Here is a 20303-nt window from a genome sequence, read left to right as displayed (position 1 = left end):
ATCCATATGTGTATATATGAAACTTCTGTACAGAGGAACACAAAAACAAAATTCAGATCAAACACTCGTCACACCTTCACACACACACACACACACACAGACGCAAGAGCTCTGTTTTCTCTTTTTGAAAGACGAGAGCTCTGTTTTTTTTTTTTGTTCTTTTTGTTTTTGAAATTCCGGCAAAGGAGAACACTCCAAAACAGAAATTGGCGACGAAGAATACGGCCAATAGCGGCCGTCAAGCTTAAGACAGTACTTAAGATGGCAAGCAGATATTCAAATGGTAACGAGTGAAATGCGAGCTAAAAAACGCTGTTACTTCAGAACTGCACACACAAAATGAAAGCACAAAGAACAAAGGGGACTCACTTTTGTGAACCAGAAATATGATCTTGTGAGTGAAGCAATGCAACTGGGTGCTGTGCGGCGGTGATGTTGGGCAGAAGAGAAGGCGGTCTGTCATTATATATAGACATGGTGGTGTATGAATGGGAAGTAGGACTACATCTTCGAAACATCATTTTCCCAGAGTGAATATTTTGAGCATTGTTTTAATATTGTTTTTCCATCGAACGCCCAGGCCAGAGTGAAATAATATTTAACATTGTTTTAATATTGTTTTTCCGTCAAATGTCCAGGTGAATATTTTTATTCTTCTTTTTTTTTTTTTTTAATATTGTTTTTCCGTCAAAAGGCCAGGCCAGAGTGAATATTATTTAACATTGTTTTAATATTGTTTTTCCGTCAAATGTTCAGGTGAATATTTTTATTCTTCCGTCAAATGTTCAGGTGACTATTTTTATTCTTTTTGTTTTTTTTTAATATTGTTTTTCCGTCAAATGTTCAGGTGAATATTTTTATTCTTCTTGTTTTTTTTAATATTGTTTTTCCGTCAAAAGTCCAGGCCAGAGTGAATATTATTTAACATTGTTTTAATATTGTTTTTCCGTCAAAAGTCCTTTCCGTCAAAAGTCCAGGCCAGAGTGAATATTATTTAACATTGTTTTAATATTGTCCGGGTGAATATTTTTATTCTTCTTTTTACGCCTATATGGGGCCGAGAATGTGGTCCCTACACCCCTGACAAATATACAAACCATCCGATATGACAGGAGTATCCGCCTAAAAGTGAAAATTGTGGTGTAGTGAAGCGAATAAAATATTGGACACGTTGGTAGAACGACATGATTACCCCCTCCAATAAGAAGATAGACCAATCCCAAGGAGGAGGATTATCTCCCCATTTTATTCTCATCTCCTTTCCTCATTTTCTTTTACATATTATTTTTTATCTTATTATCTCTATAAAAAAATTAATATAAAATATTAATATGGTTAAACCGTAACCCTTCAAATAAGAGGGGAGGGAAGGGAATAGAGATTAAGAGGAGAGAGAATCCTCCTTCCAAATCGCAAATGCACCTTCAGAGTTCAGAACACCTGATTTTAGTTGTGTAAAGTTTCCATAGAAAAAAATAATAATAAAAATCCGGTTGTTTGTCAATATTATTATTTTATACTGACTAATGAGAAAAATAGTGTGAATCCAAGACACAATAAAATTAAGGAGAGATTTTTCAATACAATCGAACACGGAGTGTTACATCACATGTTATTATCAAATAGTGGGTTATCTGTGCTAAAAAGTTAATAACTTAAAAATAAAATTTTCAACCACTTATATAAAAATACGTGGTGTACCATCCGTTTCAGTCACAATGAAAAATTTCTCGAATTTAAGAGGATTATCATAACTGTCACGGCAATCCTCGACTTGCTTTCTTATTTGTTAATAGTTAATGTTAAGAGTATTTTTTTTTCTAGTTTACTAAAATGAATACCCAAACAATTATTTTGTAATTACGTTTCTACATGTTAGAATGGAGAGGGCCAACACTAACACTTGCATCCATTACGCAAATGGGAAGAGGCACTTTTTTCTTGTACTAGAAGTAATATAAAGTGATAAGCAGCTTCAAACAATGAGAATGAGAATACGTCTTTGTGATAAGCAGCTTCAAAGAATGAGAATACTTCTTTTGCTCTTACTTTTTTCTCACTAGTTTTGAATCTTTTGATGATCGAGTTACAATGTCTTTTAAAATGACAATTGAAATGTCTTTTTCTCTTTATGAAAACAAGACTATATCTTAACAATTAATTTAAATTACTGGCGTTAGATAATAAGAGCAAAAGATGAGAACACGCAAAAACAGTAAGGAAGATGTTGTGGGTACAGTAAGATTAAAATTCATGGTACATCAGATGATGTTGTGGGTAAAAGGTAAGAATAAAATTCATGGTGTTTGAAAATTAACATCCGTGATTAAAAATACTATGATTTGGTAACGACACTATCACGTTACAAGTAGATTTTATGTTTTTGTGTGTAGATATTGTTCATCTTTTGTTTTGAATCAATGTATAAAAACTTATCATCATTATTTGATCATGTTAGTTTGAAAAAAAAAAAAATGTAACCTACGCCATACAATTAAAAGTTAACGTAATTTTCGTTTATACATTTATCAAACCCATTGGAAAAGGGCCCGCAGCCGTGATAAATAAAAGGTTAGTATAAAGAAAGAAATTGATGAGAAGCTTCGTGTTGTAGAATATCAGCAAATGAGACTGTGCATGTTGCAGAATATCAAAGACTTTGGACCTCTATCTAACAATCATTATTAATAATAAAAAAAAAAGGCTTTTCAGTTTTCTGCCACCTCATTCGGCTCCGTAAAACATTATTAATATAATAAAAATGCTTTTTGGTTTGCTTTGGATTTAAACGCTTGTTAATAGATTCTTATTCGTCTGGAAGAGCTTTTACCTTATACAACACGATATATGAATAATTGAATATGATGATACAACCAGTTGAGACTCTTCTTGTAGCTATGAGCAGTACTACCCCTTCTTCTTCATCTCATCATGCGTAAGTACATCCATATCTAGCTTCCTAGCTGCTCTTCTATACCTGAAACTACTCCTACTTTTGGTCGTGAACAAGTACAAATAAGATAAAAAATTAACGAGTAAAAAATAATAACCCAAACCTATACCCAAATCTAAACCGTGGCAGCAGTTATTTGAGGAAGCTCATCAGTTTCTTCTTTGGGTTTTGTTGTGAAATGTCGGATGATCATGTTCAAAAAGTCTTTCAATTTTCCAAATGTATGAAGAACTGATGCAACTGCATTTTCATCCAACGTTTTGAGGTATTCGCAAGCGTACTCAACAACAACCTTCACAAACCAAACAACCCAAAAGAATTCGGCGACTAGCCCTAACCCTGGCACAAGGATCACCACTTCTAAATCAAGACAAGAATTCCAAGGAGGAGGCTAATCTTATTGATGATTGATTCTGCCAAATATGAATTAGGGCGAGCTTGCACGTGGAGTATTCTAGAGCCAATTAGCGATCTGATATAAGCAGTTAGCGCAATGATTAGGGACACCATAGCCGGGAAGTTTGTGTTGAACAAAGACTCATTTTTGGCTCCCTGCTTCAATTGGAGGAAACCACCTAGCATGGCGATGAAGGAACATATATATTTATGCACCTTTGTAGAACGTTCTTCACTTGCGCTGTTATACATATATAGTTAATGAGAAAATTAAATAGAATTACATTAATTATTATATATTGTAGATAATTCATTTTTGGCTCCCTGCTTCAATTGGAGGAAACCGCCTAGCATGGCGATGAAGGAACATATATATTTATGCACCTTTGTAGAACGTTCTTCACTTGTACTGTTATACATATATAGTTAATGAGAAAATTAAATAGAATTACATTAATGAATTATCTACAATATATAATAATTTGATATGGCAAATGAGGTGTACATAGCACGTTAATTTATGAATTTATCTCTTTAGATATTGGTTGTATACATCACATACCAATATAGCTATAAATTAATCAAGTTAATATATCTTCTAAAATCAACCAAGTGAGATTTTGTGATATATATTTACATGCCCTTTAAGGGAAGGGATCCCCATTTTTCAAAAAAATTGGGGACACCCTCTTGACCATTAGATTTGACTTTAATGAAATTCTATGGTTGAGATTAAATCATAGGCCACAAAATCTCAACTACAATATTTCATTAAAGCCAAAGCTAACGGTCAAGAGGATGTCCCCATTTTTTTTGAAAAATGAGGATCCTTTCACTATATATATATATATATCTATATCTATAAATTAATCAAGCCAATATATCATCTGAAATCAACTAATTAAGTTGGTATGTTGTAACAGAGTACCTAGCTAGCTGCTATTTTCTTCAATGTATGTTAATAACGAATCGATCTAGAGTTCTAGACATTCCACGCTCTTAATTTCTCAAAAAAATGCTAGAGTTATCAAAAGTTGAGTTTTATAGATTAATTGCGAAGTAATCATTTCTTTTTGGTCTCCCCATCATTTTTGCCAAGTTAAGGGCAGGCAAAAAAAAAAAAAAAAAAAAAAAATTACAAGCAGAGTATACACTTACCCTTCCAGTTCGAAATCTAGAGGGACGCTAATGGCAATGTCTGGGACACGGTTCATCTGCGTATATATAACACTTCTGAGCAGAGGAATACAAAAACAAAATTCAAATCGAAGACTCGTCACGCCTTCACACACACAAACGCGAGAGCTCTGTTTTCTCTTTTCGAACACCGAGAGCTCTATTTTTTGTTTTGTTCTGTTTAAATTCTGGCAAAAGAGAAACTCCAGAACAGATTTGTGGCCAAGAATATGGCCAATCGGCGTATATAGAAGAGAAGACCGTCTCTGATTTATATTTATAGGCGTAGGAAGGATACAACTTGGCGGACATGGTCCCCTCCTTCTGCCATCCGCGATTGGTCAGCCCATCTTTGATTTATATTTATATTTATAGGCGTAGAAAGGGAGACAACTTGGTTGCTGCAGCAGAAGCTCCTTCTCCTAGGTGTTCATCTGTGATTGGTCAGCGCTGCTGATTTTTCAGCAAGCAAGGTCTGTTCACGTTGAAATAGGCGCGTTGCGGGGAACAGCGGCATCCGCACCATACAGCATCTTATTGTTAACTTTTACTTTTCATTAATTCCTTCAAATATTTGTTCTCAAGCAAGATTATTGACAGGGAGATTATAATTACACATTCTAAATTATTTTTACTATATTTTTTTAAGTTTTTAATATTTTTTTATCAAGTGTTATTGATGTGTAGAAAATATTAAAAAATTAAAAGAGTATGAGGAAGTAATTTGGAGTGTGTGAATATAATCTTTCTTATTGAAATTAAAGCTCAAAGTGTATTATTGAGATTGAAAGACATTTTCCACAATGGATCCCTCTTTCTTCTATCCTATTGATTAAAACTTTATTTCTTTGCAATTTTTTGTTAAGATCTTTAAGTTTTAATGAACGTTATTATTTTAATAATAATTTTTTTTCAAGATCCTCAGGTTTTAATGGGAATGGTGTATGAATAGGAAGTAGGACTACTTCTTCGAAACTCCTGGCTAGACTACGGGCCTGTTTGGGATTGAGGTGATTAAAAAAAAAGCTACTATGATAAAAAGCTATGAAAATTTTTGGTGTTTGGTAAACTTTGAAAAACAGCTTTGTTTCAAAGTTGAGGGTGAAAAAAAACCCAAAACCAGGAGATGACAAGAAGCTGCAATTTGCAACTTCCAAAAGCAGCTTATTTTCACCCACACACGGGTGAACAGTGTACACGTTTAATGAAATATGAATAACCCAAAACTGCCCTCCCTTTCCCTTCACCTACGCTCTAACCTTTCCAGAGCTCACTCGCACGCTCTTCACCTCAGAGCTCTCTCGCATAACCCGAACCAGAGCGATCTCTCTCGTTCTCTCGTTCTCTCGTTCCAAAAACTAGCGAACTCGTTCTCTCGTTCTCCAGGTTTCTCCAGGTAAGCTTCTCATTTATTTGTTTGAATTTTTCAAATTAGGGATGGGGAGATTAGGGAAAGAGGGGTGGGAAGAGCAAAGGGATAAGGGTATGGGTGTCGGGAAAACAATTGGGGATGGAGGGTGGGGAAAAATTAATTGGGGAAGGTGATATGGTTTGTGGAAAAAATTAATTGGGAAAAAATTAATTGGGGAAAAAATTAGGGTTTGTGGAGGAAACAAAAAAAAATTGAGAGAGAAGTTTGATTACTTGTGATATTTGATTATTTGTGATATTTGATTTGTGATATTTGATTATTTGTGATATTTGATTCTTTGGCGGAGATTGTAAGACATGTGTTAATTATTTGTGATATTTGATTTGTTTCTGTCCATTGTTCCATGATTGCTTGGTTTCTGGTTTTTCTCAGTGTGTTCTGGTTGTATGACTCTAAGAATGTTGGGTTACTGCTGCGCTTCTAATTTGAGTCCCACATGTTCAGCCGGTTCCTGGAGGAAGCAACAGTCATGCAATGCCAATGCGGGTAGATAATCATCAAGGTTAGATCTTCGTGATGGACTTTTGCATATCTTAAATAACTGACTTCTCTAGTACAGCAGAGTGAGCATTTTCCTTTAGTGAAAACTTTTGCCCATCTTACCCAGCTGAGGTCACAGATCGAATTAGATCAAGCAATCCCACTGGTCCTGGTGTCCGCATGCAATTTAAATCTCCAACAACGGGCAGGAATTTAAGTTATGACAACCCTCTTGAAAAGAATGTAAGTCATATTACCGTCCAGTAACTACTGTGATGAAAAGAAATTTTTTCTTCTCGCTCCTTTTATGCAGTATCTTTACTCTGTTACATTGTTCAAAATTTAGTTCCGAATATAACTTACGGATAAAAATTTCCCTTTTTAGATTGCGAATGAAGCATACCTTCCTCCGTCTACTTCATTTTCCGGCACCTCAAGAAGGAACCCCACAAAACCTCTTTTGCCCACTGAAGCTACAAACACTGGTCATGGACATGGCAATAAAGTAGGTCCTTCGAGTAGCTGGATTCAATCACTGCAGCGCATCTCTTCAGCCAAGTGACCTTTATGGTAATTCATTTTATTCATACTTGGGGTCATCATTTGGTTCGCTGCTTTTGTAATTGCGGCTAATGCTCTCGTCTATCTTCTTAAGCATTATTGTTGACCGGGTGCTTTCCGCTGTGTTTTAGCAACAAGTTTGCTCTATAAGATTCGAGCACATCTTTGAAGCTGCAGATGTACGGCGATTTAATTGTCAAATATGCAATGTGTCTATTCAGGAAGATCTTACGGATGCATCTTCGTAGACATTGAGTTAGTTCCTTGGTTTGTGCTAGTTTTTTTTCCATAAGGTGACTAGAAATGTGTTGGTTACAAGATACAGAAAACCCAAAGCTTGGATTCTGTGCTGTACATAGTTCTCATAAGTGACACAGCCGTGTCTTGTATTTAAGTTTTTCTCGTAACACAAATGATGTGTGATGCTATTTTTTTTCATTGTTGTTATATAATACGGAGTCTCCATGCCATTTGATGTTTATTTACAGTCGCTTTATTTTAAGATTCCTAAAATTCGTCTGAAATAAATTTGTTTTTCGAATGAAGCAGCTTCAGGAGCTGATTGGCTTATGATGGACCTGCTTTTTTCTTTTTGTGTGTGTAACGAAGTTATTGGAACCAGACATTTCTATTTGACATTAACAATATTGTACTAATGAATCCTAGTTATTCACTCTAAAATATTTCTATTAAAGTAGTTTGTCATACTAATTAATATTTAAGATAAAGTTTATAAATATTTTTCTTCTAAAAATAAAATATATTTAGTAATTCACTTTTATTTGTTAAGAAAATTAAATTAATAGCACATCTAGTAATATATCATTTTTGGTCATTTCACACAGTCACAGCTGTTTTACAAAAAAGTTTACCAAACACTATGATACTGCTTTTTTTTTTCCAAAAGCACTTTTACAAAAAAGTTTACCAAACACTTTGCTGGCTTTATTTCACAGCCGCTTATTGTCACAGCACGGCCGCTTATTCTCACAGCAGTTTTTTTTCAAAGCACAGCAATACCAAACCAAGCCTACAAACCATCCCAAATGACACGCGTATCCACTAAAAGTGAAAATTGTGGCTACAATGCAGTGAATATTGGACATTGCATTTTATTTGTGTAAAGTTTCCATTAAATTTAAAAAAATATAAAAAAAAATTCAGACAAATTTTCATTTTTATGACATTGTGGTTGTTGTTTAAATATTTTTTAATTTCTTGTTTGTTTTTTTTTTTTTTTTTTGAAATAAGTACAATATTCCATTAATGAGAAAGAAATCATACAAGCAAAGAGGATAGGGTGCTAGTAATGAGCATCGATAAAAACCTTGTCGGGATTTTCAAACCGGTTCAAGGGAAAAAGCGTCACGCACCTCTAAATTAAATAATACTACTATTCTCAAAAAGTAAATAAAAAATTACATCAGATGGCTCTTCAAACCATGCAATTTGATCATCCAAAGATAAGCCCAATCTCGCAAGCCGATGTGCCACCTTGTTTGTCTCACGTCCACCAAAAGTGGCCTTCCAACTCTGTAGAGACTTCAACATTTGTCTTGCATCATTCAAAACATTACCAAATGTACCATTGCATCATTTGTCTTGTTTGTTTTTATTACAAACAATTATTATTTTATACTAAACGAGAAAAATAATGTGAATCCGAGATGCAATGAATTTAAGAGGAATATCCTCGACTTCCTTTCTTATTTGTTATTAGTTAATGTTAGAGTGTTTTTTTTTTCCTAGTACACTAAAATGGAAACCCGAACAATTCTTTTGTAATTACATTTCTAAATGTTAAACCCGAACAATTCTTTTGTAATTACATTTCTAAATGTTGGAATAGAGGATGAATAGATTAACTTTTGCATCCATTATGCATATGGGAAGAGGCATTTTTTTCTTGTACTACAAGTAATATAAAGAGAGAGAGTTGAGGAGGTGGTGTGCAGAGCCGGCCCTAAGGGTAGCCGGAGTAGGCACCTGCCTAGGGTCCCCACTTCAAAAGGGCCCCCAATTTTTAGGCGGAGTTAGGTGGGTCTGGACGAGGATGGACAGGAGCTATGCAGGCTTATATATAAAAGCCGGAATTTGGAAATCTTTTGTTGCAGGGTCGACCTCGTGTGAGGAAGAAGACAACCCTATTTCCAACATCATTTTAATTGCACGATTTTACTTAAGATGGTCCCACCATCTTTTTTTTATATCTGCACGTTTTATCCCCCTTAAATAGTCCCCACCATCTTATTTTTACTTTTTTTCTTCTCTCTTAAATATCACTTTTATGTTTATTTTTATGGGGTTTTATTACCCTATTTTAAGATCACACCACATATATCATTATTATGTATCTAAAGGGCTAAAACTCTCACCTTTTTGAAAAATTACATTATTAAATGTTCAAATTAATTAGTTTATATAATATATAATAAATTATTCAATTCCGTTTCGTCCACCTAGGCGCGTATACAAAAATTACTATCCTCTTCACACTAGTATTTTTCCTAGTTGTAAGATGTTGTCTATGTAATCCAACCATTAATTCATTTATTGAATGTAATAAGTCACATTGTAACAGTAGAAAAATGATTGGAATTTGGTGTACCGGGTAGGGACTTCTCTTTCGGTTTGAATTGGTTGAAAAATTAGATTATGTAAACTTAATAAGTGCATTTGCATCTAAAAATGCGAGACGGGTAATATACTAATATTTGAGTAATGTTTGTATATCTTTTTTCTTTTGATATTAATTTTTAATGATATTTGATGTAGAAATAGACTTTTCATGTATTTAGTGAATTATTTTTTACACATGTCAATGTACAAAGAATCGAGAGTTAGAGAACTCTAGGGCCCCATTTCAAAGGCTCGCCTAGGGCCCCCAAATTCTCAGGGCCAGCCCCGGTGGTGTGTGGTTATGGCTGGAAACAAAACTGCTTTGATCCATAACTTGGACCTGGAATTTGAAAACCAAAAGAAAGTTACTGTGTATGTTTGTCTTATACTTTACAATCTGCTTGTGACGAAATGAAGAGGAGAGTAGATGCAACATTCTCTGTATGAGTTCAGACTTTCACCGAACTGAGATGCCGGTGACGTGCGTGAATGAAAGAGTTTCAGAGAAATGGATGCAAAATCAACATTAGGTACTGGACTTCTTCCTAACTTTGTGGTTAAGCGCACCAGTATGGATACCCATTGTTCTGGGCTCGAAGGCTCATGCAGTTTATGTTACACTCTCTCAGTTCAACAAATTCTTATGTAAACTTATTTTGATTAATCATACAAGTTCACTCAGAATACCGGAAACCAAATTAAGGATGACTCAATTTGGCATAACTTGTGTACAATTACAACTCCACGGCTTAAAAAATCCGAGGGAAGATCCATGCACGTTAGCTCTACTCCCATGCACTTCTATATCTCTATGGAAAGGACCGCTCTCCATGTTTAGTTTTGAGGAACAGGAGAATTATCAATCGGATATCTTTGCCGTCGTGGACACCTTGTCCTCGTACCCCAACAGGTTAAGTTTCTCTCCTCAGGTCCCTGCCGCTCCTAGGCCACATTAGTAGATGGAATTTCCCAAACGCTTCCTCCCCCTTCCCCTACTACCCTTACCGGAATTTCTTTGGGACAAACCTGACTGCCAACTCCCACCAGATTGAACAATCTTCTTCTAGGCTTCTTCACTCTGGAATCCGAAGATTCGTGGTCCTTCATCCCTACTCTACTTTGGCTGGGGACCCCGCTGTTTTGCAGGGTTTTTCCAATAGAATCGCAAGGAGAGTGGCTGATACAAGTACTCGATGTAGATTGTCTACCATAAATGGACCAACTCTTTCTGTCGTCTCCAGTTGGAAAGCCGGATGATGAGAAAGTGGATTATGACCCTGCTACCTTTTGATGTTTGAGCAGCTCTATGCTTTTGATGTCGTTCATCAGGTCCTTTTGCCTTTCGTAAAGACGATGGAGTTCATTGAGCTGAATAAGAAAATCACAGACAAAGGCAAAGGCATTATACTACTGGCTAACGAATTTGAGCACTCAAAGTTAAACACTTTTTTACCAATATAAAACCGTTATTCAATCTTTCTAAATACTACCATAAGATCTATGACCATTACTACACTTTAGAACTCAATAGATGTTGGTTCTAGAATATACACCTGATGCCTGAAAATTGTCTCATGCTTCAGAATAGTTTACATCAGTTGCTCCTTATCGCGTCCGTGAAATCCATCAATAACTGGCCTTGTCAAGAACACTTCGTATTGCTGCCCATTCTTAAAGTTTGTGTTCTCGTGGAGTAGGGACCAGCTCCCATGGCTGACATTGCTGCTTAGATTCTGTATGGAACAATATCCCAGGAAATACATCTTCGACTGCACTTCAGTTCCCATTCCTGCAATTAACCCGAGAAGCATTAGCAAAATTCAACGTAGATATAGTGAGAATTCAACTTAGCTTCAGTACTGTCAACACAACCAGCAGAACCACATCATCAGATTGCACACTGAAACTCGACGCAACTCACTAGTTCCAAAATCTTTACTCACCAGATAGAGTAAATCAGAAAGAATCCGCGAAATGCCTAGCTTTTAACACATAATTTCAAAGTTGCATTTCATTTTCTAGTGATTATCATTAATCCTGGCTCCACTTTAGCACATCTCAACCTACTGTTCCTTTCCCGTCCATGATCCATCCAAGATTCTCGTCAAATAACGCGGCTGAATTTTCTCGGAAGGAAAGAATTTACTATCTTAAGATACAAGCAACTCCAAGTTACCATTTGAAATTTGCGTTATGACTGTTCATCTTACAGATTAAGAAATAAACAGTGTCCAAAATCTAAGCCTTGATTGAAAAACAGCAGAACCAAAGATATAAAATTATATATACATACATACATATAATTATATATAAAGTCAAATATACAAAGAAATTTATAAAAGAAACAGATTACAAATAACTAAATTTAAAATTTGAAAAATTGAAAATTAAAACAGAAAATTGACAATTGAAAATTACCTCATATGGTTAATAATCTTCCACAAGGCTTTCTCAGGATTGCCCTACAAATTCACCAAAATTTCCAACGACCCACAAACTAATCCAACTCCATCAAAATTCACAGCCGCAATACAAAACAGCTGCAACAAAAGTTGGTCCTTCTGTTAAACAATCAGAGGAAAAAAAAACTGAGATTACCCCAAACACAGAAAGATCTTTCCTTTTTAATTCCCTCACACTCAGAGAACCCATAAACCAACAACAACAAATGACTTGTTCAAGAACAACAGTGACTATAATTTGTCAACTTGTGGTCTGCACATTTAATCTAATATTATGCCCCCCACTCTCTTTCTTCTTCTATGGCTTTTGCTCCAATGATTTTTTCCCACTTATAACATTACTTTTTTTTATGGGTTTTTGAGGAAATGTGAGATAAAGAAATATATTCTCTCGGTCACTCGATGACCAACGAATACATGATTATTCATTTTTGTATCTGATATAAAGGGTAGAAATATTCATTTAAGCTTTTTATTTAAATTGGTTTTTGAGATTGTCATAAATTTAAGATTAATAAGAGTAGTCTGAGATTGTTCACCGTCAATTATTTTGGTCTTTCAATTTAAGCGAGATTTTCTATGGAAGAATCAAAATGATTGACGATAAACAATCTAATAGACTACTTCTATCAATTTTAAATTTCAATGACTAAAGTAAGGAGTTCTGACAATCTTAAAAACTATTTTAGTTGAAAAACTTAAATAATATATTTTTAAAATTTTTAATCTTAATTTTTAATATTAAATTCTTCGTCAGATGATTATACATCTTTGGTTAGATCAAGTTACTGAGAGAACGAGACTCCTCAAAGACAAAATCATTTTTTAACTATATTAACTTTTGTTTTTTCAACATTTTCTAGATTCTCTCCACCTTCCATGCTTTTTGGGTGCAAGTATATTTATATTCAGAAAGTACTTAAAAAGATGGAGACAACTGGGTTCACTGAAGCAACAACCTAACAGTTTCCGAAAGTGGCTGATTCCATACAATCATTCGATCTGCGTCGGAGTGTGTTTCCACGCGAGTGATCGTGTTCCGCCACGTAACCCAAACGTGACGTTTGATGTCTGACGTGATCGTGTGTCTGTTCCACTTGCGTTGAAAGGAGCGTGGCTCCATTGTCTTTTGCTTCAGACTTACCGAATATGAGAGAGAAATTTGAAAAGTGCAGCCATTTTTGTATTAAATTTTTGTTTGCATTTTTGCACCCAATTTAAAATTTTGATTGCTTTTTTGGATTTTGCTTTTGTTTTTGTCCAAATCTTATCGGTCAACTCAAAGACTCAAATTCTTTTGGAAAGTTAATTTTAATTTCATTCTTAATATTCAAATATATTTGCATTTTGTTTTTTTTTCTGTGCATAATATTACTACAAATTGATATGTTAACTATCATGCTAATCAACAAATTACAATTTTTTTTAGTACAACGACGCATTTTACACTAAGAGAATGAGGATTTCGGCTAAACCACACAATGGGCAACCTAATTTAGTATCGAATTCGTCATCCACGAGATTCGAACCTAAGATCTCTCACTTACAAGTGAAGAGAAATATAACTATACCATCATACTAAGTGGCAACAAATCACAATGTTACATGTACTAAATTAGTCATTAATTCAAATTATTGACCATCATTGTGGCAAACAAATCTTATATACTCATTTTGTGTGTCGTCTTTCTGTGGCCTCTATTATTGATTGACACGTGTTAAGTTTATGATAATAAAGTTAAGAGGGTTAAGTTTATTACATGTGTCAATTAATGATAGAAATCATAGAGATACCACATACAAATGAGTGCAAAAGATTCCATCTCATCATCGTGCATCCGATAAGAGTCGTATGTGCAGGCAAGAGTTTGAAAGTAATGAACTTGTAATGCGGTAAGATTGAACAATTATGGAATTTAGAGCTTAAATACAAAGTCCAAATTACCAATGGAAATAAATACGAAATAAGATAACTAGACCCTTACCATCTCTGAGAGCATTTGTTGACCACTCTTTTTGGATTTCATTCTTTGAATGCAGATCACCAACTCTTCCATCCTTCCCCGTTTGCGGGTTTTCAGGGAATTTCTTTGCAAAAGGCCACACATCTTTGTACGCATTTGCAGATAAAACCTGCCTTTTTATCTCCTCTTTGGAGCTTGGGTGATTGCCAGACGTAACGACAGAAGTTGAAGCAGACACTTTATCTATCTGAACAGGTTCATTCAGATCAGCCAAACCATTGCTTCTTACTAAATGCAAACCAGAACTTGACACACTATTGTTACAACCAGATTTGTCTGTTCCCAACCCCCAACCTCCTTCTGGTTCTTCTTCATCACTGAGGTATTCATCGGCTGGGAGTTCAAGATTGAACAATCTCCTTTGAGGCTTCTTCCCTCTGGAATCCAAAGATTCGTGGTCCTTCATCCCTACTCTACTTTGGCTGGGGACACTGCTGTTTTGCATGGTTTTTCCAAAAGAATCACAAGGAGAGTGGCTGATACAAGTACTCGATGTAGATTGTTTACCATAAATAGACCAACTCTTTCTGTCGTCTCCAGTTGGAAAGCCAGATGATGAAAAAGTTAATTGTGACCCTGCTACCTTTTGATGTTTGAGCAGCTCTTTGCTTTTAATGTCGTTCATCAGGTCCTTTTGCCTTTCGTAAAGACGATGGAGTTCATTGAGCTGAATAAGAAAATCACAGACAAAGGCAAATGCATTATACTATTGGCTAGCGAATTTGAGCACTCGAAGTTCGACACATTCTTACCAATATAAAACCGTTATTCAATCTTTCTAAGTACTACGACAAGATCTGTGACCATTACTACACTTTAGAAGTCAATAGATATAGGTTATAGAATATACAGGTTTATGTTCTCGTGGAGTAGGAACCAGCTCCCATGGCCGACATGTTGAGAATCAATGTCAATTGTAGGTGAAGTAGGTGGATGTTGTAGGTGAAGTAAGTGTGTGGTGTAGCTTTCATTTGGTTTGCTATAAATACCCAAGTCCTCAAGCATTGTATATCATCCAAGGAAAAACAAAGCCTAGAGCTAAATAAGAAAAGCTTTGCTAATTAGTTTGTTTTGTGAGCTTTCTTTAAGAGTGTGCTCTATTTTCTTCTTCTTGGGATCATTAGAGTTATCTTGGATACTCTTCTTATTCAACACGACATTGCTGCTTAGATTTTGTATGGAACAATATCCCGGGAAATACATCTTCGACTGCACTTCAGTTCCCATTCCTGCAATTAACCCGAGAAGCATTAGAAATATTCAACTTAGATATAGTGAGAATTCTACTTAGCCTCAGTACTGTCAACACAATCAAAAATTTTCTAACCGTACATTTATGATATAGCACAAGCGAGGCTGAGGAACATTATCGTCAAAGTTCTTTAAAGGAATTGCACTGGTGTATTGTCTCTGGCATGACCGTTCTAACCCTGCCTATCCAGCTCAGGAACAGTAGAGTTGGAGCTCCAGTATATCTTTTTATATGGAATACGTCACGATGGTGGCGTTTCTGGTTCTTATGGTTTACCTCGGTTCATTGGCAGTAAAGATACTCCAAGCTCGTAAAAATCCAGATTTTTCTGATTTCATGGATAAGATTAGCCTCTCGTCTGGAACACTTGCCATAACCTTATAATTTTTCATCTTCGTTCCAGCTTTGGGGTGGTTCACCTTCGCAGGATGGAGCATTTGCCTTGTGATTGCAGTAACAAAGTCATACCGCGAAATTGCAGATGTTTTGAAAAGTTAGTATCAGAAAGCACTTGAACAGATTCTTCAGGTGTTTGACAAATTGAAAGAGTTGTTCATGAATATTGGTACAAGTGCAGGAGTTGTTGCAACCGGAATGTTTGACAAATTGAAAGAGTTTTTCATGAATATTGGTGCAAGTGCACGAGTTATTGCATCCGGAATGTTTGACAGATTGGAAGAGTTGGTTATGGGATCCGATCATCCGAATGGTGCAAGTGCAGGAGATGTTGAAATAACACCCGCACCAGTCTAGAAGAAGATAAGTAAACTACCTTCGCATACCTTCCATGTAGGGACCACTCCTTAAAAAAAAAAAAAAAATTGTTATTGGCACTCAAAAATTCTTATTTAACACTCCAAACTTTCTATATTTAGAAAGAAAAATACAATTGTGAGGAGTGTCAAATGAGATTTTTAGAATGCTAATAACAGTTTCCAAAAAATAAATAGAAAATGTTCGTGAAACAAACATGGAAGACAAAATATTTTCCTTATCCATAAATAAATCACAAGGGCAGACATTACCAAACGTATGTGGGTATTTTATCTACTAGACCACGTATCCAGGCAAAGACACGAATGTTTAGCACAACGAAGATCCAATTACTGGGCACAACAAATTCAACGCTCAAGCATAGTGTCATTTGAAGGTGACACCGATCAAGTTCAATGCCCTAACATAGTGCAATTTGGTGAAGACAGTAGCAATCATGTTTAACGCCTCAACATAGTCCCATTTGGAGAAGGCAATAGTAAAGTTCCAAGAACAATGCGCTTAACTCATATAAGGCAACTTGCTCGGTCGAATCGGACACACCGGATTGTGAATTGTCAAACAGTTAAGTAACATATGAAAGTGATGTTAATAATAAAAATTCATGCGGAATATTTCATACAGTACCATTTATGTGTACGTTCTGAGTTACAAATATTTTCCTTTTGTTTGGTCAATTTATTTGGCAAAGAGTGAATATTAGATATCCATGCTTTTGTTGCACTTGGAGGCAACTTTGAGTAACAGGGGTTTAGGACTCCCAGCATACGGCATATAGTGTTTTTCCCATTCATATTTGTGTATGCATAACAATATTTTTACTACGAAACACTTTGTTGAAATGGAAGACAAACACTTCGTACATGTTCAGGTCTAAGACTTCTATATTATTGTCTAAGTGGGAAAGTGCTTTTTTGTGAGGGTAACTGAACCATACTAATGTAGGATGAAAATTGAAAGCCATTAGCCATAAAGGATTGGTTAGGATTTTTAATGGAAAAGACATTTAGCTAAATTTCACGTACACTTTCTCAAGAACAATGCCCTTTGCCAATGAAGATCCATAAATATAAATGAAACCTCAAATGTTGAAATCTAGAACGAAGTTACCTTTACATTGTCAATGATTGATGACCAAACAAAAATCCCAAACTTTGGTCTTTAGAAAATTCATTATCTCCCTACTATGGACTGCAAGTTCGGAAATTGAACACACAGATTGTGGGGTTTCAAATGTAATGTACCTTTATGACCAAATCCTGCAATGAGAACATCGTTCCTGCAAGCATTGACAATAATCAGTATAGCCCAAAAAAATCTAAAATACCAAATGCAGCATTTAATGTAAAATTACGAAATATTGAGCCACGTCCTTTCTTCATCTCAACCATTACTCTATCTAAACCCGAAATTTGTAGAAAAAGTATCGAAATAACATGGATGTAATTTACCTTTATGACCAAATGTGGCAATCAGAACGTGGTCCTGCAAGCGGCCACAATAATCAGTACAACACAAAAAAAAAAAAAATTTAAAATACCAAAAGCAGCATTTAACATAAATGCCAAATTCTGGCAACACATTTTTTCACTACTAAACTCACATTTTCCTGAATCTAGTTCAAACGATCATCATTTAGCTTCAATACCACTGCCTTTTGTCAAGGACAATGGCCTCAGCTTGGAAAGATCCAGAAAATCGTATGTTTGACTCATTTTCAAAACGAACAAATTTAAATAGGCATTTCGGGAAAGACATAGGGTAACATGATTGGTTCATTGTACCTTATAAAATCTTCATGCATATGTTGTTTGCTTCTTTCTATAATTTTGATAATAATCTGCATTGCACATACACAAAGATGATCACAAATAGGTAGCGTAGGACCATCATGTCTGGAGCTGCAATGAATCAAATAAAGGCTATGCATCAGAGCCTGCTATATCACTTTCAAAACAACTTTGCACGTAAGAACAAATTAAACCCCGTATGTAAGTGCAAGTGTTCAAATAATTTACTTGTTGAAAATTCAAGTGTCCCTTGATTTTCTCGGGAACCAAACACACCACCATCGATGGACTAAATAACAACGTGCATCTTCAAATTCAAGAAAAAAATTTCCGAAAGAGGGAAAGAAAGGGGTAGAGTAGTACAAACCTAAGAACGTGCCCTAATCTTCCGGATTCACTCAACGAACTCAAGCATAGGTAGAAAGCTCGTTATGAGATGATCAACTTTCTCGCTTGGGCCGAGACCAAATTCTGTCAGGATTGGGCGGAATCGGCAAAAATCCGCCAGAAAACCGTCACTCTTCTAGGCTACAATGTTCGAGCGCAGTCAAATTTGAGGCGTATGTGTTATATCAGATAGAAGAGTGTTCTGATACGAATCTATAGGCTCCAGCCTTGCGTGATTTCGTTACCGTATGAAAAAGTTATGATCAAATGGAGATTTTGGAGTGAATAAGAAATAAGGAGGAGGAGAAGAAGAACAGCTGCTGATCTGCACGCAGGAGGAAAGAAAAGGAGTTGTTTGGCATTTTATATGACAAAATTATAAAATAAAATAAAAATGTTCATGACAAAACTACCCTTTTATTATTTTATGCATTCTTTTTTTCTTCTTTTGAATTCTTTTGGTTAAGGGGCATTTGCGTCCTATTATTTTGGTGAAGCCGTGACCCCGGATTGGGCCTTCCGGCTTTATAGCAGGAAGGAAAGAAAATGAGCTGTTTGGCATTTTTATGACAAAATTATAAAATAAAATAAAATATTCATGACAAAATTACCCTTACATTATTTTATGAATTCTCTTTTGCTGCTTTTGAATTCTTTTGGTGGAGGGGCATTTGCGTCCTATTCTTTTTGGTGAAGCCATAGCCCCAAATTGGAGCTTCGGGGCTTTATATATAAAGATATTCCTCTTTTTATCATCTTTATATATTGATTTGATAAACACGGAAGATTTTCTAATACCAACATGGTATTTCATTTATGAAAGGTTTCCTCTAATTAACCATGTTTATCTACCTATGACACAAGATATTTTAATCTACATCTACTGTATCTTTGAATTTTTGTTGGGTTTCATTTACGTCTTAGATTAAATGTATTTATGTGCTTGTACCATTTTTTTTTAATCTACTTCTATCACAAGTTGTTCTTGTGTTTGTCATTGTAATTTACCTCCCTCTATTACAAATTTTATTTTCTACCTATAGAGTAGGCAAAATTTAGGTTTTTTGTGTTTGTCCTATAACGTAGGTATATTAGGAGGAGAATTATCTCCCCTCCTAATCTCCTTCTCTCTCTCTTTCTATTTAAACGGTTACAATTAAGTCACATTAATATGTTAAATTGATTTTTTTATAAAGATAATAAGATGAAAAGTAAGGTGTGAGAGGAGGGGAGAGAAGTAGATAGGAATAGGGAGAGAAAGATTCCTACTCTGGTATATTATACCTGTTGCATTTTAATCCTAAATTGGAGGTATCATATATGCTTTCATCGTTTATAGGTGTATACAATATTTTTTTAAAACTATTTTATTTTATTTTGAAAAAAAATAATTTCCTAGATAGGATGGAGAGACTAGTGGGGCCCAAATCCCTTTTTAGCCTATATAGAGGTGTTGGTGGAATTCCAGGACGGATTTTGCATCTTGGCATTCGCCTCCGTCAAACAAGGGCTATTTGTACTTTGTATAGCATGATATATGAATATGACGATTCAACTAGTTGAGAATCTTCATGTACCTTCGTCTCATCATGTGTAAGCACATCTATATCTAGCTTCCTAGCTGCTCTTCTATACTTGAAACTACTACATTTGGTTATGAACAAGTATTTTTTAGGTTTACAGTTTTGATACTAGTCGTACTTTTCTAATCATATATTTATAATATATCACAAACAGAGTTCAATATATTCTCTCTTTAAATTATTATTATTAAGAAGGGGAATGAGAGTTTGAAACTATTACAATGATTTGGGAGACGGAGTTTCGAAATTATTACAATTATTTTGGAGATGAGAGTTTCAAAACTATTACAGTAATTTAGGGGAGGGGAGTTTCAAACCCGAGATGCATGGGTGAAAATTCAACAACCTATTCAATATAATCTAAGTCAACAAAATAAGGGGAAAAAATAACGAGTAAAAATAATACCCCAAAAC

The 20303-nt window shown here is 35.2% G+C and overlaps 1 protein-coding gene and 1 pseudogene across 1 annotated transcript; one reads left to right on the top strand and one right to left on the bottom strand.

Annotated features, from left to right (window-relative positions):
- LOC148689269 (uncharacterized) overlaps positions 1-15330 on the bottom strand; it is a 47938-nt pseudogene extending 32608 nt beyond the window's left edge.
- On the top strand, positions 6344-7479 carry LOC148689270 (casein kinase 1-like protein 3). The gene is made up of 4 exons (XM_088689691.1): positions 6344-6459; positions 6565-6680; positions 6823-7007; positions 7130-7479. The coding sequence occupies exons 1-3, from the start codon at positions 6432-6434 to the stop codon at positions 6997-6999; spliced, it is 321 nt and encodes a 106-aa protein (XP_088545817.1). The 5' UTR covers positions 6344-6431; the 3' UTR covers positions 7000-7007; positions 7130-7479.
- Positions 15331-20303: the final 4973 nt, after the last annotated feature.

This window comes from Pyrus communis, chromosome 17 (assembly GCF_041283825.1).
Source record: "Pyrus communis isolate YQ-2024b chromosome 17, ASM4128382v1, whole genome shotgun sequence".
Taxonomy (NCBI): Eukaryota; Viridiplantae; Streptophyta; class Magnoliopsida; order Rosales; family Rosaceae; genus Pyrus; species Pyrus communis.
Note: the sequence above shows the minus strand (reverse complement) of the source record. Positions and strands in the feature narration are given on the sequence as shown.